Source organism: Oreochromis niloticus, linkage group LG5, assembly GCF_001858045.2.
Source record: "Oreochromis niloticus isolate F11D_XX linkage group LG5, O_niloticus_UMD_NMBU, whole genome shotgun sequence".
In the NCBI taxonomy this organism is placed as follows: Eukaryota; Metazoa; Chordata; class Actinopteri; order Cichliformes; family Cichlidae; genus Oreochromis; species Oreochromis niloticus.
Genome location: NC_031970.2, coordinates 23,719,716 through 23,743,123, shown reverse-complemented (window position 1 = coordinate 23,743,123; position 23,408 = coordinate 23,719,716). Strand labels below are relative to the sequence as shown.

General features: G+C 39.5%; 1 protein-coding gene across 9 annotated transcripts in view; it reads right to left on the bottom strand.

Annotated features, from left to right (window-relative positions):
• Window positions 1-23,408, bottom strand: part of scn8ab (sodium channel, voltage gated, type VIII, alpha subunit b) — a 47,019-nt gene that overhangs the window by 16,917 nt on the left and 6,694 nt on the right. For 3 of the 9 annotated variants that reach the window (XM_019358941.2, XM_005469484.4, XM_025907327.1), the window contains 16 exons: window positions 18,551-18,669; window positions 18,243-18,332; window positions 18,021-18,149; window positions 15,756-15,847; window positions 11,260-11,481; window positions 11,010-11,073; window positions 10,044-10,185; window positions 9,256-9,462; window positions 8,894-9,175; window positions 6,195-6,551; window positions 4,770-4,902; window positions 4,261-4,499; window positions 3,282-3,455; window positions 2,705-3,061; window positions 935-1,108; window positions 512-808 (listed from right to left, as the gene is read on the bottom strand). In XM_019358941.2, coding sequence (XP_019214486.1) covers window positions 512-808; window positions 935-1,108; window positions 2,705-3,061; window positions 3,282-3,455; window positions 4,261-4,499; window positions 4,770-4,902; window positions 6,195-6,551; window positions 8,894-9,175; window positions 9,256-9,462; window positions 10,044-10,185; window positions 11,010-11,073; window positions 11,260-11,481; window positions 15,756-15,847; window positions 18,021-18,149; window positions 18,243-18,332; window positions 18,551-18,669 — 3,078 coding nt within the window. Of the gene's footprint in view, window positions 1-511; window positions 809-934; window positions 1,109-2,704; window positions 3,062-3,281; window positions 3,456-4,260; window positions 4,500-4,769; window positions 4,903-6,194; window positions 6,552-8,893; window positions 9,176-9,255; window positions 9,463-10,043; window positions 10,186-11,009; window positions 11,074-11,259; window positions 11,482-15,755; window positions 15,848-16,117; window positions 16,210-18,020; window positions 18,150-18,242; window positions 18,333-18,550; window positions 18,670-23,408 lie in introns of all 9 variants that reach the window. The other 6 variants (XM_019358942.2, XM_005469486.4, XM_005469487.4 and 3 more) reach the window with 6 other exon arrangements.

The following is a 23,408-nucleotide window of genomic DNA, read 5'->3' as shown; positions in this document are numbered from 1 at the left end:
GGTAGATTTTTGTGGTTGAGGAAGCTCTATAGTAGAATATAAACCTGATGCAGGTACAGTAGTGATTCAGCTACATTATCTCCTTTCTTCCTACAACAAACTAGGTCAAGGTGACCCACCCATCAGACTTCTCCACACACTTTGGGTCTGGCTATCCTTCTCCTCCATTTATACTGTACAGTAGACTGTGACTCTGCTTCTCTGTCATCTCACCAGGGCAGTCTGTTGTCTGCCTGCTGTTCTTGGCTGTCTGCAGGGTCAGCACTCAGGCTCAGTGTTACAGCGCTCCTGTCTAAATGGATGTTCTTAAATGTCAGTTAAACTAAGTCTCTTCAGTGTGGCAACTCAGATGAGTTCCACTTACCGCATATTGCACGATATACTCAACTTTATTGTTTACTGCACTATTGCATTGCTTCCTACCATGTTATATTTAGCAACCTCATCACCTCTGACATTAAAACAATTATATACTAAAACTACCTGCAAAACAAGGGCAGATGATACTCACATCTTTGCTGTTTTCCACATCAGATTCACTGCTGAAATCTTCCGTATTAAGGTTTTCAAAGTCAGACTCGCCAACAGCGATTGGAACGCAGACAGTGAGGTTTGGGTTGTGGATGAAGGACATGTAGTCGTCATCAATCATGTACTTTCCCACACTGCTCCCAATTCCGCTGGTGGTCCCATTGCCATTTTTAGCATAGTCCAGTCCTCGATTGATGTCCACTGTGTGATTTGCAATGCAGTTGAGCTTCTTCTCATACATTTCATCCAAAGGCTTCTGTTCGTCTTCGACAGGCTGCTTGTCATAGTGATAAAATAACCAATGAAAAATCGCTATTAGAAAACAAACTGCCATCAATAGGAGTCTGACACAAAACAATGTTATTTAAACAAGGATGTGTATAAATGTTTAATTATGTGGTACCTTCTTTAGCATTGTGGCTACAAAAACCCGCATGTTTGCCTTGAACCAGGCAATCCCCAGCTTAATGCGAGCAACCGCGAGCTGGAGGTTGTTGGGCTCACCATCATCATCGGTGGCAGCAAGGTTGTCTGCACTGAATGAGCTCAGCAGCAGGGCCAGAAACAGGTTCAGCACCTCAAAGAGAAAATAGACAGAAACTCTCATTTTAGCACTCACAATATACAGTGCTGTGAAAAAACATTTGCCACCTTTGGATTTCTTATTTTTTTGCATATTTTTCACACGTGTTTCAGATCATCATAGAAATTTCAATGTTAAAAAAAAATTACCAGAGTAAACACAAAATGCATTTTTTTAATAATAACTGAATTTTTTTTAAGGAAAAAGTTGTCCAAATCTACCTGGCCTGATGTGAAAAAGCAATTGCCACCTAAGGCTAACAACTGATTGTGCCGTAGTTGGTGGTAAGAACTGCAACGGAGCACATGCGACTGACAATGAGGCTTTCACATTTCACATCTTTTCTTTAAATTTAGCCACAGTGGAGGATTTTGAAGATCCTGTTAAACCAGCCTGTTTAAGATCATGCTAAGGCATCACAATGAGATTTAACTCCTGACTTTGACTAGGCACTCCAAAATGAGGTGGACTTTCTGGTGTGCTTTGGATAATTCTTAAGTGCACTTGTACTTGATGGCACAAGCTGATAGGCAGACATTCTCCGTCAGGATTTTCTCGAAGAGAACTGAATTCATGGTTCCATCATATACGGAAAATCACCATGAAGCAGCAAAACAGCCCCAAACCATCACACTACCGCCACCATGTTTGATTGTTGGTATGATGTTCTTATTTTATGAAATACTGTGTCGGTTTTACATCAGATGGAACGGCGCTCAAACCTTCCAAAAAGTTCAGGTTTTGTCTCATCGGCTGCAGAATATTTTACCAAAAGTCTTTGGGATCATCAAGATGTTTTTAGGCAAATTTGAGACGAGAATTTGAGGTTAATTTTGGTCAGCACTGGTTTTCTCCTTGGAACTGTGTCGTCGATGCCATTTTTGCCCAGTCTGTTTCGTACTGTTGATTGTGAACTCTGACCTTAACTGAGACAGCTGAGGTCTGCAGTTCTTAAGATGTTGTTTTGGGTTCTTTTGTGACGTCCTGGATGAATCAGATTTTCATAGGCCACTCCTGGGAAAGTTCACCACTGTTCCAAGTTGTCTCTGTTTATGGATAATGTCTCTCGCTGTGGTCAACTGGAGTTCCCAAAGCCTTCGAAATGGCTTTGTAACACTTTTCTGACTGATAGATGTCAGTGACTTTGTTTCTCAGCTATTTCTTTAGACTGCGGCGTGATGTGTTGCTTTCTGAGATCTTTTAGCCTACTTCACTTTGTCAGACAGCTTCTATTTAAGTGATTTCTTGATTTAACTGGTCTGGCAGTAATCAGCCCTGGCTGTAACTCAGCTTTCCAAGAACTGTTTTGACAAGGAGGGCAATTACTTTTTTAGACAAGGGGCAGGTAGGTTTGGATATTATTTCCTTTAATAAATGAAATCATCATTTAAAAACAGCATTTTGTATTTACTATCTTTGTCTAATATTGTTAGATAATCTGAAAATTGTAAGTGTGACAAATATGCAAAAAACAAAGAAATCATGAAAACTGCAAATACTTTTTCACAGCAGTTTAATGTATCTATTAAACTTCAATGGATTACTATAATTCAGGAGCATGTACACTATGTAATGTCTGTCTTTACTTACCACTAGGTTACCAATCACCATGACCATCATGAAGACAGTTAGACACATTGTCTGTCCTGCCACCTCCATACAGTCCCACATGGTCTCAATCCATTCCCCGCACAACACTCTGAACACAATTAGGAAGGAGTGGAAGAAGTCATGCATGTGCCAGCGTGGCAGCTCGCAGCTTTCCGCAATCTTACACACACAGTCTTTGTAGTTTTTGCCAAATAGCTGCATTCCCACCACGGCAAAGATGAAGACAATGATGGCCAACACCAGGGTTAGATTACCCAGAGCTCCCACTGAGTTGCCAATGATCTTGATCAGCATGTTGAGTGTTGGCCATGATTTGGCCAATTTAAACACTCTCAACTACAAGAGAAGCACAAAACAAATGAACAGGGTTAATTATAGTTTTTCAAATCTGGAAAACACAACCTGATGGCAATTTAATATCTACAGAAGCCAGTCTTAACGTCAGCCTTGATCTGATGATTAGTAAGAAAGAGAGCTGCACAAATATTTACCTGATACTAGTTTGTACATTAAGGCCACAAAAGGCCAAATCAAATGTCTCTTATTTTCCACGTACCAATCGGAAAGACCTGAGCACTGACAGGCCTTCCACATCAGCCAGTCCCAGCTCAACTAAACTCAGAGTCACAATGAAGCCATCGAAGCAGTTCCATCCTTCCTGGAAGTAGTAGTAGGGATCCATGGCAATTAGCTTTGCAAACATCTCCCCAGCAAAGATGCCAGTGAAAACCTAAAGACCCACACAGAGGAACACATGAAGAATATGTTAATATGTTTCCTCGGGAAAGAGGATAAAGAGGCATGCTTAGATTGCATTTGAAGTATTTCTGGTTAAAATGAACTAGGATATGTTTCAGCAGAATTTGTATTCAACTATACTTCGTTGCCTTGTATTGTCCTTCTGCTAACCATGTGTCCAGTTAGTGCTGCAGAGAACACCCAGTGATTCACACTGCACCATCCATCATACTGCGCAGATTCCTCTGAGTTCAGTTCCTGGACTGCATGCCAATGCCTATGACCTCATTTCCTGTCTTAATATCTGACACTGCGCCAGTATTTCTGCCCTCAGACAGCTGTGCTACAGTGATATCTGGTAGCACAGACAGAGTACGACACATCTTGTTAATATGTACTTGGTCAAATCAGCATTGAACAGGCTTATGTCTGTATGCAAGCAGCTGAGAGCAAGTTAAGAGCTCAGCAGACTTGAAGGAAGCAAGATGCAATGGCTGAAGAGTGAGTGGATGTGATAAAAGTTTGGCAGGGAAGCCTAGTTGGTTACATTAAAATGGTACTAAATCTTTAATGAGACCCCATCAGATTCCTGTATACGGTATATGTATATATACTTAAGTGCACATATCAAATGAAGCTTTGATGAGTTGGCTTGAGGTAATTGAGGCACACAATACACCTACGACATTTCTGTACCTCCTGAGAGACATACTGAGCATGCAGTCATAAAACAACAACAAAAACAAACGGAAGCAGTAAGAAAAAAGACTAAATGCGGACTGACTGCAGCTTCTTACCAGGTTTCCAACAGACAGGACCTCTTCAAAATGTGGAGTCATTGGGTAGTGCTCCATGGCCATGAAAAGGGTGTTGAGAACAATACAGATGGTGATGGCCAGGTCAACAAAGGGGTCCATGACAATCAAGTAGACTATGTGCTTGAGTTTTAGCCACATGGGACAGCATTCCCAGATGAGAAAGATGTTAGCAAACTTGTACCAGCAGGGAGGACACTTTCTTTGAGACTCCTCCAATTCTGCACAAAGAGACGGAGGAAAAGGGGGGATGTGAAATGTTTAACATTTAGTTATTTAAGTGACATTATGTGCTGTAACATCTAGACTCCTGAACACCTCACTCATATGATAATTACATGCAACTTATGGGCATATACTAACAAGTTGCAACAACAGCTGTCACTTAGTTGATACTGAGCAACTGATGCGTGTTTTAGCACTAAGAGCTAATCTGACAATTAACGGCACAGGATTAGAAAGAAAAAGAGAAACATATAGACTCTCTGTACCCTCTATCAGAGTGTTGGTGACTACACTCATTTGACTGTTGGCACGGTCCTTCCCTTTGAAGGAGGAGTTGAGCTGATCCACAGACACCATGAGAGAGCCAGAGTGCTTCTTCTTAATCTCAACGTCTGTAGTCTGTACTCAGAGAAAGACATGTTGTCACGGTCATTACATGAATATAAACAGACATTCAACCTCATGCTCCACAGCTATCAAAATTCAATTCAATTCAATTTTATTTATATAGCGCCAAATTACAACACCAGTTGCCACAAGCTGCAACTTGATCCATCTAAACCATGAAAGAGGTCTGAGGTCTGCTCACAAGGCAAAAGAAATGTCTCTTTAGTATTAAATAATGTACCAAAATTCAACATTTTCCAGAAAATATAATCAAATACATATCAAGTTCTTACTGTAAATTCTCAAATAGGTGCCTTAAATTAGCACAACCAGGTAAAGAACAAGGGTTTATTTAAAACTTTTTTTTTTTGAAAGAGGGCTAAATTTCAAATTCCTCTTTTTTCCATTATGATTTAATCTGATTTGAGGTATTTTTACTGTTGAGAATTTAAGGTAGCACATTCTAATTTCGCCATCATTTACTGTGCACGACAAAAATACAATCCCTAAGCAACAGTAAAATGCATGCAGTGGCATGCATGTCAACAAGAGAGTGGAAGACATCAAGACATCATTTGGTGACACATCATGCTAAACTTTAGAGAAGGTAAAAAGCAGGTAGATTGGTTGAGAATAAAAGAGGGTTCTACCATGCTAGCTAGAATGACAAGAGACATTTTTTATAGGAAAAAAAAGGTTTCATATTTGTTGTTGCACCATCCATTTCTCAGAAGCAGAGGGATAAATGAGGGCAAGGAGGAAAGAGAAGGCAGCAGAGGGAGAGTGAGGCTGAAAGGAAGAAGAAGAAAAAAAGAACTCCAGATAAGAACAGAGATAGAAAATAGTATGTGTCCAGATGTGCAAAGCCCTCAAGAATGAAGAAGTAGAAGTAAAGAATGAAAAGAATTTCGTATAATAAAGATTTTTTTCTCAGTGATTGAACTGTTAGGGCAACTTGAAAGGGCTGATCTCATTACGCATTACTGTTAGGCATTATTTTAGTGAAGTAATGGTGATGATTCTGGCAAGGCAGTGAGTTTGCGGATGCTCTTTCAACTGGTTAGTGACTTCTAGTGCTGCTAAAAAAAGAAGTGAAAAGGCATTAGATCAGGCTGGAAGTCTAAGAGTCAGTGTATGGTGAAAAAATAAAACAGATTCTGTGTACTCAGGGAGTGGAAAAAAAGGAGATACTGGGGAAAAGAGGAACAAGAGGCAGGGGAAGAGGTTGTGAAGGAGAAGCTGCAGAAACCCGGGCCACCACCATCATGCCTAAACTGTATTAGGTGTCCCATGGACGTCCTTACACTGTCATCAGTGGCTGCCTTATCTATTTTCACCTCAGGCAGAAGCCGTCTGCCGGGCCCAGGGCCGATGAGAGACACCACGCCATTGCAGTCCACTGTGCTGTTCCTCTTCCCTCCAGAGTGGGGTGCCAGCGGATGGATGCGTGATGAGCCCTGGCTGTAGCCACTGTAGCTGTTGCGACGGTAAGGTATAAACAGGGATCCTCTACGGTCTTCGCTCTCCTCTACTGTACTGTGTTCGTCGTCTGCAAATTCATTCTCTGAGCCCATGTCCTTGGAACGGCCTTTGAAGCTGAAGATGCTGCTGCGGCTGTTGTGGCGCGACATGAAGGGTGAGCCTGGGATGCTGAGTAGTGACTGAAAGAGGAGAGATAAATGAGGACAGGGAGAATTAAGGAGTTATTAAAAACAGCAGGAGTTAGTTGATGTGTGCAGGTGGGGTATATAAACCAAGAATAAATCAGAGGAAGGGAACCAAAAAGAAATGAGCAATAGGCAGTAGGCACAAAATATAACCATAATATATTTAATACATGTTATATTGCTTTTCAAGAAGAAATGCATTGCTCAAAAAAAAATAACATTACAGTGTGTAAAATCTCACCACTCGGTAGCAGGAGATTGATGACTGCGACACTGGGTACGTCGTTAAGCTCTGCTGTTTTTGCCGCTGTTAGCTGTCATTAGCCTCTGTTAGTCAGTGTTATTGTAACTTTCCTTGAAGTGGATCTAACATTGTTATCGAATAAACTCATAAAACGTAAGAATGTAATTGAACTGTTTATCAGTGAGAAAGTGTGATTTTTTAGGACCCTTGAGTCTAACATTAGCAGGCATAATGTTAGCTCAAAACTAGCTGCTGTTGTTATTTAGCCATCTCGTCAGCTGTATGGAACTTGGAGGGTTATATGTTTAATCTGCTGACAATAAGAATAAGACAGTGACATTTTATCTAGATGCTGGTCCCATTGTCTTTTTCTATTCAGTTCAATTTTATTTATATTGCACCAAATCACAACAACTGTAGCCTCGAGACGCCTTCTACTGTAAAGTAAACCCTGCAATAATACTATCACATTTTCGCCTCTTTGGTGAAGGGGATCACTTCTCAGGTGATAAACATAGAAATGATCCTTCATATCTTGAGGCTGAGGGTGTAGACACATATTACATTTTTCTGCACCACGCCACATATGTGGCAAATAGGCAAAACAGTGATGTTCATCTCGGTCCATTTTTTTCCTACTAAAAAAAAATTGTAAAAAATCATCAACTGTATCTTAAAAGTCAAACTTAAATGACACATTAGATCTTAATAAGTGAAGTATTAATGTTGAAAATCTTAAGCATTACACATTGTGCAGTTCATTGAGAAAAAATTATGTAACAATGTGTAACAAAAGAAAAGCTCACTGCAAGCCTTTGGGTTATTTTGATCATTATTTTGTTCTATCCTGTCTGCAACTACAATGCAGGGAAAGATAAAGTAATACAAATATGTACAAGCACAAATAAAGTACAGAGGACTGGCCAACAAATGTAGACAAAGTAGTAAGAAACCAAAGTCTCAAAAGGTCCTGCAATGAGTGAAAGAAGAGTAGGAAAACTGCCTGTATAACAACTGAAGTGGCAGGAAGAGTCCCAAGAGGGCTGTGGCTCAAGAGAGGCTGATACAACTGATACCACAACGAGGTCACTGCTTAAACCACCAAGTGCAGGAAGAAGCTGAATCGTCACATCCACCCAAGCTTTGGATGAGCACACATACGCTTCTTGGATCCCCATACAAATCCCGGCCTCTGCAATTCCTTAAATGGCCACAAGAGACTGGCTACAAAAGTACCTCAATCCCCTTATACGCACATGTTAAAATGTCCAACTTCATAGTAGAAATAAAACATTTTTTATAAAACTCACCCATTTTAATTTTAAGGCTTAAAGTTATACATTATTATAGAAATAGCTGTTTTGAATGACAGGTAGATTTTACTAACAGACTGCTAGGTGTAAGTGCAAGTAATTGTAGTCACTAAACTTAACATGTGGGGGCTCTGTTGGTGCCTTTTGCATCTGGGTAGTTGTGATTCAAGAGTACGAACAGGTACAGTGACTCATCCAACAGTCTGAAAGTCATGGTTTGATCCCAGCTCCTTCGGTCTGTATGTTAAAGTGATGTAGCCATTGCTGTGTGTGTGTGTGTGTGTAACAGCCCAGATTTTTTCATCTCCAATGAGATGTACAGTGTGGCTGCTCATCCAGGTGTTACAATACAGTTTAATATTTGCAAGAATCCACGAAAAACAGGATTTACAAAGTTTAACAGATACGCAGGTAGTTAGCTCGCTAGTTTCCTTCTAAAGATGATAGACCATGTTCTAAAAAACAAACACGTACTGCTCTACTATCAGTTCGGACATACATGAAGACAGAAAACTAAACAGCAGCAATATCTGTAGGATTATTAAAGTTGGGCTAACTGGTATATAAAGATTTGCTACCTGGTGGCTAAAAACAGAGCTATGGTTAGAATAATGTTAGCACATTAGTGAAGCTGGAGGATGAGCGTTAATGTTTTTACTTTGATTTAGAAGGCCACAACACCACTAGTGACATCACAGCATCCACAGCCATCTTTTATATACAGTTTATGGGGCCATTGCTGAAGCTTTTGAGTTTACAGCCTTTCTCGCTAACTTTACCTGGTTCATAATGGACGTCTTCCTTCCCAGTCGACTCCCTGGGAATCGAATGGTGCTTTTCTTGCTGCCATCATCTGACTCGGACTTAACCACCTTCTCACTGTCTCCTTTCTCTTTCTCCTGCTCTTTTTGTCGCCATTTCTTTTTGCGATTGCGACGCTCTTTTGCACTCTTGGAGCTCAGCTTGGAGACCTCTGAGGAACTGCGGGACAAGTGCCCCCCTCCTTCATCTTCTAATGCAGCCTCTGACACAGTGCCAGCAGATGTCGCCATGGCAGCAGCCTGAGAGAAAAAAAAGACATGATAACCTAAAACTATGAAAAATGCATATTGGTGTATGTATATTAGAGAGTATGACAGACCTGAGTCTCTTCCTGTTGCTTCTTGAGCTGTTCGAGCATGGCTTTGAACTCTGCCTCTTTCTGCTGTGCCTCTTCAATTGTGGCTTGGTTCTGCTCCTCATAAGCCATGGCCACCACAGCCAAGATGAGATTCACCAGGTAAAAGGAGCCCACAAAGATGACCAGCACAAAGAAGATCATGTACGTCTTCCCTGCAGCTCGAAGAGTCTCACGGAAAACACAGACATAGCATAGACGTGAATGAATCAGTAATTTATCATGCAAGATAAAGACCAAAATGAAATAAGTAATGATAAAATAAAACTGAAATCCACCTTGGTGCACAGTTATTTTAATGTCTATGGATTTTTTCTGCTGGATTTTAGCATGCACTCTATATTGTGTGCTATGTCAGCATTTCTGATGTTTCTACAGTCCGAAGACCTTCTCCGGGAAAACATCCATACTGAAACAATGCCTTATAGTCTGGACACACATACACACACTACACCACAAACTGGCCTATTTTGCCAAAAAAGGAGAAGCTATTACGCTTGTGATGGTGATGGTCTACAGAAGCAGGAAATATTCCAGCTCACTGTCATGGTACTGCAGCTACCTTAACAGATTTTGGTGCACATACTGAATTTGCACATGCATTTGTGTCCCTAAAAGCATCAAAAACTGCTGAGTCATTCAGACATCCATGCTAATCTGATGATTCATATATATTTTTTATGATGAAGTGTGCTGCTTGAGGGAGAGGTAGCTACTGGGCACTGAGAGGCTTTAATAAAACAAGTCGTTACCAGCATGTAGAGATTTTCCCAGAAGTCTTGGGTCATGAGACGAAAGAGGGTGAGGAAAGCCCATCCAAAGCTATCAAAGCTGGTATAACCGTAGTTGGGGTTCCTTCCAGCTTTCATACATGTAAAACCCTCTGGACATCGTCTGATAGAGGATAACAGAGCAATACCGAAAACCGTCATTTAAAAAGCACCACTTTGACATCGACACAGGTAAGATAACATGCATCCTGATCTACATCCCTGCCCTGGATGCAACAAGATGAAAAACATCTTGTGTGCTTTTTGATTTTCTTTAATCTACACACCCTGTGAATCCATCAGATCAAAATAAGATCAAATATCCCCTGGAGATATGCAAGACAGGGCTGTGTTACACCACAATGCCCGGGACCTCCAAATACAACAATAAGCCATATCTAAGCATCAAAAGTTTAACTGGCTGGAGCTCAACAGAATCTTACGGGCATAAAACCACAGCCCAACATATGACAGGTAGCAGTATTTAGGAGGAATGTGGAGCACTAACACAAAGTAGAGCACGAAAGTGTGAGTCAAAATATACTTTAGAAATGTTGACCAATGGAGGACCTATTGAAGAAAACAAGAATACATTGACGTCACAAGGAGGCATTTCAAAGGTTGCATTGTGTAGTTAACACACAAGAGGCTGGTCAGAGGTGCACGAAGATGACAGAGATGTTCCTGTTCTGCGTAACTGCACTGGAAGAAAGCTATCAGGAATATAACAACAACAAGGCCTCGTAATGGCTGTGACTGGAGAAATTAGCTGGGTCATCCCAGCAAAAGGATCTGATGCTGAAATACCCCAAACACCGAGTGCCCCCCTGTTAAATTTCTAATAATGTTTTAAGATGTGTGGTGGAACAACAGGAATATGGCAGACAGCTGCTGTAAACATAGCATAAATATAATTGTGAGGATTTACTGAGCGAAGTACTGGCTTACCCTGAGTCAGAACTATTTCCACATAGCAGAGCATCAAGCTGACCAGGGAGGAAGTAGAAATTAGCTATTAAAAAAGAGAGAGAGAGAGAGCAGACACTTGCATTGGCCACTGGGCAAAGAGTCTGTGTTACCCGAGTGAGTCAGCATTTCTGTTAATATTTCATCCCTCAGACATCATGACTAAGTCAAAGAATCTCTAATGCTGCATACACGTCCCAAAGTTTAATCAAGTTTTAAAGTCAACACTTACAGGTATTCATGATGTATTCACCCCAGTCAAAAGCCCGGCTGCCATTCGGCGGGTACAGAGCCGTCATGTTGATCGGCCAGATCACGCATTTATTCCGCAGGTTCCCCATGAACAGCTGCAGTCCAATCAGAGCGAAGACGCTGAGACAGAAGACGGTCAGGATCATCACGTCCGACAGCTTCTTCACAGACTGGATTAGAGCGCCCACAATGGTCTTCAGGCCTGTCGATTAACATATAAATAACACGCACACACACACACACACAAATGTGCACAAATTCACACACATGGAAACAGGCACAACTCACACACACACATGCACACCGAGATACACATTCAAATACACACACACATAGACACATACACAAAATAAGACAAATAAAATGTCTGGCAATGTTTTAGCACTAGATGTGTTGGGTTCAGTGTTATAGCTGCACTTCTAAGCTGACTCGAATCATGCATGAAAAAGGTAAATTAGGTAATGTATAAACTAATTCTGTCTTTAACCCTGTGCTGTGCAAATTCTTATATAAAGCTAAACTTGGCAGGCATCGGAGTGATTTCTTAAGAATCTGCACCCGGCTCTGCCAAGCCTCAATACCAGAAATTGACATTCAGAGCGTGTTGTGCAGTCCCTTACAGAATAAAACCAGTGCATAGGCATTGCTTTTTATTGTCATTTCTGCCTCGATGCAAGTGTAAGCCCAAACTCTGATTAATTATTCAGATAAACACTAGCTACTGTATGCTGTGTGTTTGTAATTGAACTATCACTTAACTACGTTTTAACCAAAGCTAATTTTATTTTATTATTTAGTAAAATAAAGTGGCACATTTTCAAAATAATATGCAAATTAAATTCCCTCTTTTTTTTGTTAATGTCCTAATTCCTCCTTAACAGAAAACCAGTCAGTTTGTGAGATATTTCATACAGAATCTGTAATTGTCTGATATCCAAAAAATAAACAGGTACAGGTAGTCCCATAAAGTAATAAAAAAAGTGTAGACAGCCATTGTTTGCAGATACATTTATGCACCTTAGACGTAGAAGAACATGCTGTCCTGCTTCTCCACGTCTCCCCTGCCTACATACTAATTTTCTGCCTGTTGACTTCCAGCGTTCCTTGTATTAATTTTGATTAAGACTGCAGGCTGCTCAGCTGACCTAATATAATAAGTGTTTATATTACAAGAAAAATCTAACATTAATAAAATGCAGGTTTTTGCATTTTTAATATTTAGTCATTGATAAGCTTAGCTTTGTCCACTGTATCACCTCTGGCCTGTTCTAGAGGTTGACAGTTAAAGTTTACCGTACTAATACTGAAGTGTACATTTAAAGATTAGAAACTGTTTAACAAAGTCCCCACAAACCTTTTGCCTGTTGCCAGACCAATTTAGTCTAACAAAACATCGCCCACACAGACCAGATCAATCAAAGACAAAGTTCAGAAGAGTTGTGACCGGTAATTAATCAATACTACTAATGTTATCATTTATTATTTAATAATATAAGTTATTTATACCTAAGAAAAAGCCAGGTAAGTGCTCAAGCAGCATATTATCACCTAGCATGTTTTTTTCTCTTTCTCAAATCGTACCCTTTTTTACTGATGTATATCTAATGTGCTGTTATAACTATAAAAAGAGACATAGCTACAGAACACAACAGAACCAGTGAGTCTGTAGTTTATATAGTAAATAGTGTCGTTACACAGCACTGATTTTTCTGTCATAGACTATTAAAAAGAAATCACACTCAGTTTCTACAGAGAGCATATGGTACTATGACGAATACTACCACTGTATGGGATGTTTCCATCAGAAAGTCACACTTCTATATTTATATTTATATAAAAAGAAGCTAAAGAATTTTAATTCTGATGTTATACATATGATGAAAATCATCTGGTCTTTAGCTAGTCTCCAAATTAAAACTTCAGATGGACGAACAACAGACATGACATATTATACTGTGTCATCATTTTTTAACACAAATAAATGCAGAAGCAGTGTGTGAAAAACAGCCAGGTGCTGATTATCAAATGCACCACCTCTATAAAAGTAGATGTTTTGGAATTATGGTAGTCTGAAGAATTGAATGCAATGTTCAGAGAAACTGCGAATAACCCAAGAACTACATTTCAAACTACAGATCTCAGTTATCATGTCGGTATAATCAGAAAAACACTGAACAAGTATGTTAAGAGGAAAGCTAGGAGAAAGCCTCCTCTCTAAAAAGAACATGACAACACTACCTGGGTTCACCAATTTCCATCTGAAGAAACTACAAGACTTCTGGAACAATGAGACCAAGGTGGAGATGTTTGGTCGTAATGCACAGCAACATATTGGGTGAAACCCAAACAGCATATCACAACATACACCTCACACCAACTGTGAAGCACGGTGGTGGAGGGGTGATGATTTGGGCTGGTTTTGCAGCCGCACAACCAAAGCATAAACTCTTCTGTGCACCAAAATATTGTCTAACGTGAGGCCATTTTTATAGCTATAGCTTGGCTGACATTGAGTCACTGAACAGGACAATGATAAGAAAACTGTGGACAAACAAATATCAGTAAACTTCAAGGAACTGAAGCAACGCTGTAAAGAAGAGTGGTCCAAGAGTGGTTTCATCACAACAATGTAAGAGACTGATAATGTCAAACAGGAAATGATGACTTCAAGTTATTGTTGCTCAAAGTGGTTCTATAAGCTAATGAATCATAAGATGTACTGTTGACACACTGCTTCTGCACTTTGTCTTAGTTTTTTGTTAAATAAATAATGGACAAAATATCACATGTTGTTGTTGATTTTAGGTTGTATTTAAATCATTTTAAGATCTGAAGAGCACCTGATTGCTTTTTCTTATGTCCCGATATGTAAAACCTTAGAATTGAAACCTGGTTTACTTTCTTTTTTTTAAGAATAACAACTGTATACAATGTACACAATGAGAGCTAAAGAAATACAAAGCTGATTTATTGGAACTGTACAACTGTAGCATAACTTAGGATCCATGTGAAAAAGACCAAATTTCCTTTAAGTCCGTGTGTTAATCTATGGGAACATCCCTGAGTAGCTTTCTGTTATAATTACGCTGCATCCAACAAATGAACTGCACACAGCAGCACAACAAACAGATAACAGCGGACATAATCAGGCTCAATCAAGGAAGCAGGAAGTGAAGAGGAGAAAGAGAGGACAGGCGAGGAAGAGTACGTGCCTGTAGGTAGGGGGTAGGGGGGCAATGAGAGGTGTCATGCAGGTCATTTAAACGCTAAGGCTGAAGGAACTGACTATGTCAGCATCACTCGTCTAAAACGTGGTGATGACCTTGCATTAACCGAAGAACCATTTCCATCCCGGGCATCTGTTTTTCTCTCTCATGGTGTTGAAACTTCAAGCTGGTTTTACAAAACTAAGTGCTGTATGCTTGAAATTAACATTATTGTATCCTGTCTGTATATGCTGTATGTGTGAAGCATGTAATGTGCTCCGATGGTGCTTACAGAGTTGTCATAAAAACACAACGGGTGAATGTGATGTATATAAAAATACAGAAATGAGACCTAATGTTTGTTGCCAACACAAAAAGAAAATTAGAGCATATGAAATATTTAGATTACAGTAGTACACTACACTCATGTACAGTTTTTCAAGGTACTTGGAAGGTTACCTTGGAATACTTGTAACAACTCTGTGGATTTAGGCTGTCTCACTAACTTATGTCAATTTGGAAATCAGGACTTAAGTTTCTTTTCACACCAAGGAATGGGAAATGAGACCAAATTATTTTTGTCTCCCTGATGATTGAAGAATCTAAAGTGCAAAAAAATGTAACACATTATAATATTTCTTGATATTTTCTCTTTCACTCCCAGGATGGATAAAGATCTTCAAAAGAGGAAAAAAACTAAGTATATTTACATCCTGAATAAAATAAAATAAAATAAAATAAAATAAAATAAAATAAAATAAAATAAAATAAAATAAAAAGAATAGCCTCTTAAAGCCAAACTTGTAATAGCATGTACTTCAAAGCTTCATGCAGTTGTCAGATTAGGCTTGGCAGTCTTAGGGAATGAAAGTGTCAAAAACAAATCCCTGCAGTGATAATTTGGATCAAAGAACATAGTAAAACTGAACACAGTTGATGTGACAGTTGGTGAAAAAATTCACAATAATTAGTTTGTTCATTTAATCACTTTTAACAACATGCAGAATAGCTTTTAGAGTAAACTTTTCCCTTTAACTTATGCCAGCTCTGGACATTTCTAATTTAATGTGAGGTGCAAGTAGACTGCTAAGCCTATCAAAAATGTATTGCTACCATTTTTGATTATAATAAAAAATAAATGGTTAAACAACAAGGAAATAATTCAAAATCAATATCTTCTTTAAAAGTAAAAGAAAGACTAAAATGAAAGAAACAAATAGAGCTAAGAGGTAGTGTAAGCTCAGCCTTAGTGTTTAAATGGGAGTCTCACCTGGAATGACAGAAATAGTTTTCAGTGCTCGGAGAACCCTGAACGTTCTCAGCGCCGAGACATTCCCAAGGTCCACAAACTCTGTTATATATCTGTAACGAGGTAGGATGACACACAGAACAGAGCCCCATGACACACAACACACACACACGATAACTACACGCACGTATGCGCAAGAACACGACACCAGCACCACCATCGAAGACCAGGAGGGACACCACGGTGAGAGCAAGAACACCTGTTCAACCAGTGGGAAGAGAACGCAGAAAGAAGAGGAGAGGAGAGGGAGTGGAACAAAACCACACCTAACATCAACCCCGTGGCTCGCCCACCCGCAAACACAAACACCTGGACTCTCTTACCTGGAATAACTGAAATTGTTTTCAAAGCCCTCAGAACCCTGAACGTACGCAGAGCTGACACATTGCCTAGGTTTACAAACTCTGTTATATACCTGCAAGGTGGATCAGATACAGTTACTCAGCAGCCATGCTGACCAGGGGAAAGAAAGAAAGAGGTTAATACAGACTATGTGAATAAGCATCATTGGCACCTGTGATGGCGTGATGTGGATTAGCCATCGTGTTGGAGTGTTTCATTTTAAAAATATCTACACAAATCACACCCAAAAATGCAAAATGCAACAGAAACATAGAAAATCCATGATTTATTTATTCAAATAATTAACTGTTAAGGAAAATTTGCTTGGTATAAACTGAATATATGCAAATCAAGAAAATTTAGTTTTGCATTGTACTGTAAAATTTATATGTAATTAAATTACACTGAAACATTTTGGGGCATAAATATTATTTTGAGTGCATTACAATCAACTTTACTTACAACTTACAATCACTTTAACTATGAATAAAGCGCTAAATGGGTTTCATTCTCTCAAATTAACTAACCCCTGTTGCCTTCACACATGCACGACTTAGCAAATAGGAAAAAGGAAAGAAATTCATAATCTATACCCAGGCAAGAGCAAACTGGCAATGAAAAAAATGTTGATAAGAAACATGTCAATGTGTAGAATCACAAATAAAACCCCAGTTTAACAATGTTCAAATCATTCTGAGCTTATATGAGTATTTAACGTAAAATGTGCGTACTGTACTTTGCTACTATGACTGATAAATTGCGCAAAAGTGTCAGATTAAAACTCATATAAGCAAACTGATGTTTGAGTTTTATTTTTTGTAATTTGCCAGAGGGGCTAAAAGCAACCCAGGTAGGTTGGGTCTTTCAGAAGTCACAGTGAGGAGAGCTTTAAGAATTTTTGAACCTTAAATTGAGAAGTATATGGTATAATTTAGAGAGTTTCTATGTGAGGGACGAGGCTGAAAACCAGTACTGAATGGCCCCGATCTTCTGGCCATCAGGTGAGACTGCATCAAGATCAGACTAATAATTCTGCAGTGGAAATCACTAAATGGGCTCAGGAACACTTCTGAAAACCTTAACAAAACCTAAAATTTATCAGTGCACAAACTATTTTAATACCATATAATCAAGAGCAAAATGCATCCAGAAACTCACTGAGCTCATTTAAGATGGGCCAGAACAAAATAGCTCAGAAACTAAAGAAGGATGACAGTTGAATAGAAAATGATCAAATAAGGAGCTTATTTCTAAAATGAATGCAGGTATTGTGCTATGAAGTATGAGTACAATATGCCAGAAACTTTCATATGGTAAACATGTTAATGGTTCAACTTTTTAGAAATGTATTGCTGGCATCAGCAGTTCAATTTAAGTTTAGGACCTTTCCCATACCACTTTAAACTCCTTTCTGGGACAAAACTTTACAAATAAATACATTTATGTTAGCTCAGGAAAAAGAGAATAAGATAAAACTAAAGAAAACTAAGGAAAAGACAGGGATCTAATGTGTTTACTGTCAATACGTATGGTAGACTGAAAACTTTTAGGACCCATCCCAACTGAAGTTAAGTCAATTCATTCATTTTAAAGGCCTTATAACAGAAAATGTGTTTTTTGAAGAAGTTTCGAGACTTTTGAAGGATGCGCAGACACCCTGATCTGATTCTAATCTTTCAACTCGTCACAGTCACAGTTGTTGGCTGTTCTATGATCAATAAAATATAAACTTTAAATACAAATATATTCTGAGTCAAGATTGCAAAAGAAAACTCAGACAGTGCGTATTTATCTGTGCCATTTTCAAGCTGCCCAGTTTTATCTTTCAGATGGGAGGAGTCGTATTTTTGTTGATTACAAATCAATGTGTTCTGAAGTACTTACGCCATTGAAATGACCATGAAGTCCAGCCAGTTCCAAGGGTCTCTGAGAAAGGTGAACCCGTCGATGGCAAAACCTCGGGCAACAATTTTTGTGAGTGACTCAAACGTATAGATACCTGTAAAGGTATACCTTTCAAGGACAAAATAAGAAGAGGACAAAAAAGGTGAGGAGAACATCAAATGAGGATATGACTGCTGAGGAGAAGTATGGAGGTGGACTTACTCCACTTGCTTGGACCACTCCGGGGGATCACTGAATGTCATGAATATGCAGTTGGTCAAAATCGTACACATGATGATCATGCTGAATAGCGTGAGAACACAGTTAAGGAAAGCTTGAACAGTTGTGTCCGTAATAACTGAAATATGGCTTTAACATTAAAGACAAACTTAAAGAAGAGCAGTCAGCAGGGACATTTAGTCCTTATAGTTCATTAAAATAACTTACTTGAGCTGGCCACTTCAACAGCAAACAGAAAAAATGTTTTCATTCACTATAAGGCAAACAAATCAAATAACTTGAAAGGATATGAATGTATCAAAATTTTAATAGCTATTCGCCTAAATAGATTAAAAGGACTTATGATGTACAAGGAGGGCGTGGCACTGAAGCGGAAGATTGTTTTCCCCTTGTTTAAGACTATAAATGTCTGGAAAAGAGAGAGAGAGACAGAGATAGTGAGACAGTTAGACAAACCCTACAAACACTTCTATGTCAAATATTCAGTAAACAGTCTGAAGACCTTCATATTATCTTATTGAAAGTATGATGAGAGAGCTTACTGAGCTGACCTCTGAATACACTGGTTTCTTCTGTACCTACAAGGCTGATTGTAATACTGGAGTTTATAATGTACTTTCTGCTTATTGGGTTGTGACTATACGTATTTGGAAATAATTACCCTGCAGTGATCTAAGCATACAGGTTAAAAACAGTAATAAAGAGATAAAGGTACATAGCAAGCAGGAGTAAGAGTCTCTACTGACATGGGTGACCGGTCACCCAGGAATCAGGGTTACAGTTCTGTCCTTCTTACATCAGACTGGGACTTTGCCCTGGCCAGCTTTTTCCCCTGATAAAAGCTTTGAGCAGCTTCAGGATCAGCAGACAGGCGCATGGGAAACTCTCCTTTTCGTGGCCAAATGACTCTCTTCGTCCCAAGTTTAAAGCTCTTACTGGAAGGAAACCGCAAATGCTGTCATCGATCAGGGCAGATCTGCTGACTCTAGGCTCTCAACGACTGCTCCGGTCCCCACCCATAAACAGCACCGGGCCAAGTGGGGCTGCGCACTGGGGTGAGACAGCATTGTGTGTTTGTTTGTGGAGGTTTGTGGAGGTTTGAGCCCAGTGTTGGACAAAACCATGGGGGGTGACAGTAAGAGGAATTATTTGCAAACAAACGCAGGGATACTGTGCATTCATGGCTACAACTGCAGCTGTAGCCACTGGCTGTATCTACATGCAATGCAGTTTAGAGATGGTTCACTGACAATTTACAAATGTGTTGTTTGGATGTAAATGTAAGTGAGTTATGAATGTGGACGCTGCCTGATATTTTTCTTTGTTCACGACAGTCTGCGTCTTTATGACATCACTGACAATATCAGCTGCAACTATATGGAGAAAACTGGTCATGTTCTTTGCTACGCCCTCACTGAAGAACAGCGATTGTATTCTCTTAGTTCAAAAGCTAATCACTTATATCACAGTGAGCCTGCATTCATAAAATGTTATGGATGGATATCAATTATGAATTAGCTCAGTTCATTGAGCTAATCAATATGGAAATAATAATAGTAACAGTAATGATAAGAAGAAGAAGAAAAGGACGAGGAATCCTTGCACTTCTGTAGTGGTAACCCATATGATAGATGCATTTGGTCTTTAGTAACCATATCACAAATACACACACCGTGAGTTTGGGATTTCCACCAGGGGAAAAGAAATGAGGAGGCGATCCAAAGTGTCCTGAATCAAGTGGTGTCCAGAAATCTAATTAAATCAAAAATAGCTCCCTTAGTCTGGCTAAAGACAAAATGTATCCTCTAGATCAGACAACTCCTTACTCTCCCCCTCCCTTCCCCTTTCCTGCTGCTTTTTGTCCATAGATCATATCCACTACTCAAAATATCCTCTTACTTTTTTTTGAAAAATAAAAAGGATTATCTACTTAATGACCACAGGAAAAAGAGGAAATCACAGACTCCCAAGTCTTGTCCAAAGGGTAAATCTCTCCCAGAGGTCAAGTGAAGGTTTTCGCTGACCAGGCAAATACAGCGTTGGGATGGAAGGACAGGAATATCTCGTTAGCAGTTTACATATGCCCAGTGTGCATGACTATGATAGGCTAATCAATGTCAAGGATATTGCGATAGATAAGTCACATGGGTTTACTGATGCTTTTAAAAACCTGAGTCATTATAAAAGCTATAATTGTATATTATAGTAAGCCATATTGTAGTATGGTATGTCTTTATCCCATTTGGTAAGAATACAGGGGGGAAAGGTGCTGCAATTTATTGAAGCATGAACAATTAAACATGGAAGTACAGTCTATAAGGCAAAAACAGAGCTTGTACAATTTGCCAAGCCTTTTCATAATTTAAGCAGTCTTCAGGAATAGTTCTCCAGGCTTCCTCAAGGACATTCAACGCTCTTCTGTGGATGTTGACTGTCTTTTATTCTGTTCTTTGTCAAGATGATCCCACACTCCTTCAGTAATGTTGAGGTCTGAGCTCTGGGGAGGTCAATCCATGAGTGATAGTGTTCTAGTGTGTGTGTCTCTTTATCTATTCATGTTTTTAATGCACCAGCAGTGTGTCTGTGATTATTTTCAAAGGACTGGACTGAAAATGACAGAAAAGGCAGATAGTATCCAAAAAAACAACAAAAAAACTACAAGAACGTCTGGCTCCTTAGCAGCACAGAAAAGAGGAGTGGATCAAGACTTTTTCACAATACTCCAGGTCACCCTCTGCTACATCTGTGAATGCAGAAATTTCCGTAGACTCAATTGTAAAGACTTTCTAATTACTTTATGAATTGCCTCAGCCTGGAGACAGAAAAATCTACTGTTGACGCAAACTTGGCATGATTACTACGAGGTACGCAAATGCAGGGCAATTTCCTTAATTGATCATATAATCAATGAATCGCTGAACCTTATAAATAGTGAATGAATGAATTCTTTTCGTGAATGTGTCATTTTTACAGGCTATTTTTGCACATCCTAAGTCATATTCTTTAAAAAAAGTCGAACTAACATATGAGTAAAAATTGTGTTTACAAAAAAGGACAGTCCATGTTTTGTTCCTGATCCCAAAAATTGGAGCAAATCTTTGTGGTCAGATATAAATTATAAGAGTATTTTGTAAACTGGAATTCACTTTTCACATAAAAATAAATGGAAGGACCTGCATAGGAAAACAGGCACACATGTAAAGCATGTCATCATTGGCAGCCACCATCCTGAATCCAACCAATGAAATCAGCAGCTGAGTGAATGTGAGAAGGATACCTTTGACTGCCTTCAAAGCGCCTAACTGACAGAACAATTTTCCCTGGTTTAATTAATTTCTTGAGCAAACTCTGCAAAGTAGGATCACAGACAGTGAATCAGTTCATCATTATGAAATTAAGGTTTCAGCCTTCACAAAGCATTCCAGCGAGATGAAAATATTTAGCATGTAGTGAACGAGTGGTTCAATTGCATCTCTTCAAATGGATAAACATACAATCAAATAGAGTGGCTATAGTAGATAAGTACCAAACAAATGACTGTGCGGTACATAATGATTACTGCAGTCATTCACACAAAGTGCATGAAGGTACAGTACATACGCTTATCACAATAGCACTGATCTATATTGCTATAAACAAATGAATATGCACACCTTTAAATGCACGACTCAGCAGGCCGGGCTTCATTCTACCAAGCCACCTTTGCTGCAAAGCTGTGGAAATGATCATAACTCTTAACAAAGCACATGCAAGAATCAAGAGACAGAACACAGCTACAATGGCAGTCTACTTGCAGATGTGTTTGTGTGTTTGCATGGAGTGGACACATGGAGGTACGGGACACAAGCAAAGAGAGCCGAAGAGAGACAGATAAGAGGATGGAGGGGGAGTGATGCAGAACAGAAAGCCAAAGAGCTGCAGAGATGAGAGAGCCAAACCTGAGATGGATGGGTAGATGGAGGGAGGAGGAGGAGTAGGAGGAATTAGTAGGCATGCAGCAGAGAGAGAAACTTAGAGATGAGAAGAGGAGGAGAGAGAAACAAAGAAAGCTCAATGAAATCTTAAAGGGGAGATAATAGTAAGTAAGTTGCAGGGAAGAGGTGGTATATTTCTCTTAATTACTTCTTCATGAAACTGACTACAATTAAGTCTTTGTGATCAGCACATGTATTAGAAGATGGACATAAATAATGTATAAAGCAGATCAAACAAAAATGCACAAATGATTACATCAGAATCATTTTTAACCCAAACCAGACAAACATGCAGTTTTTTACCCTTTTAAGCTGCTGACCAAACAATAAAGTGGCAAAGTAGATATTATTTCTGTTGTGATCTGGTCCACATTTGCAAGCGAGAACGGTCAAAAGCCCAATCTGTAAAGTGTACCTGGCATGGACGAAGTCAATCTCGAATAAATTTATGGAAAAGTAAAAGTATTGTTAGACTTGACAAAGTATTATTTCCATAGCACTTCCTTTATGGCAAACCAGCATTGATCTAACGAGACATGTTAATTAATTACTAGGTTTCAGCAAATATAGCTCATTCGCTTCCATTGAAACTCAGTGGAGAGACGGTCACACCTAAATATGAATGACTCAAAGCTAATTCACCTGTATCAGAAAAACTGCGTCATCCCACTTCCTTACCCATATGCTGTGCTGCAAACAAAAAACAAACACTTTCCACCCCTTACCCTACCTTCCCTCTTAATACCAACCTGGCTAGCAGTGAAAGCACATTCAACCCCCCTCCCCTCCCTCCATCCCTTCCTCACTCAGCTCAGAACAGGAGGATGCTGTGTCATCAGAGACTGAGGACTCAGACAGAGCACTAAAGCCTAGGCTTCATTCTAATTTACTACACTCCGAAAGGAAAAGAAAAATGCCAGAGAGGAGGCAGCGGAAAGGAGAGGAGAAAGGGGAGTAATGGAGACAGACAAACACACTGACAGAGATGATGGGATAGGGACATAATGTAATGGTGTGTACAGTGCTACATGCTGAGCTTCAGAAGCCACTGCTGCTTTCGCTGTGAGCTCCTCTTGTGCACCCACTAGCAGTTGCTGCCCTGCACAAGCCTGTGCAGACTGGTCGACTGGGCGCTGCTAGAATACGACAGTCACAGAAATGCCACATACAGAAA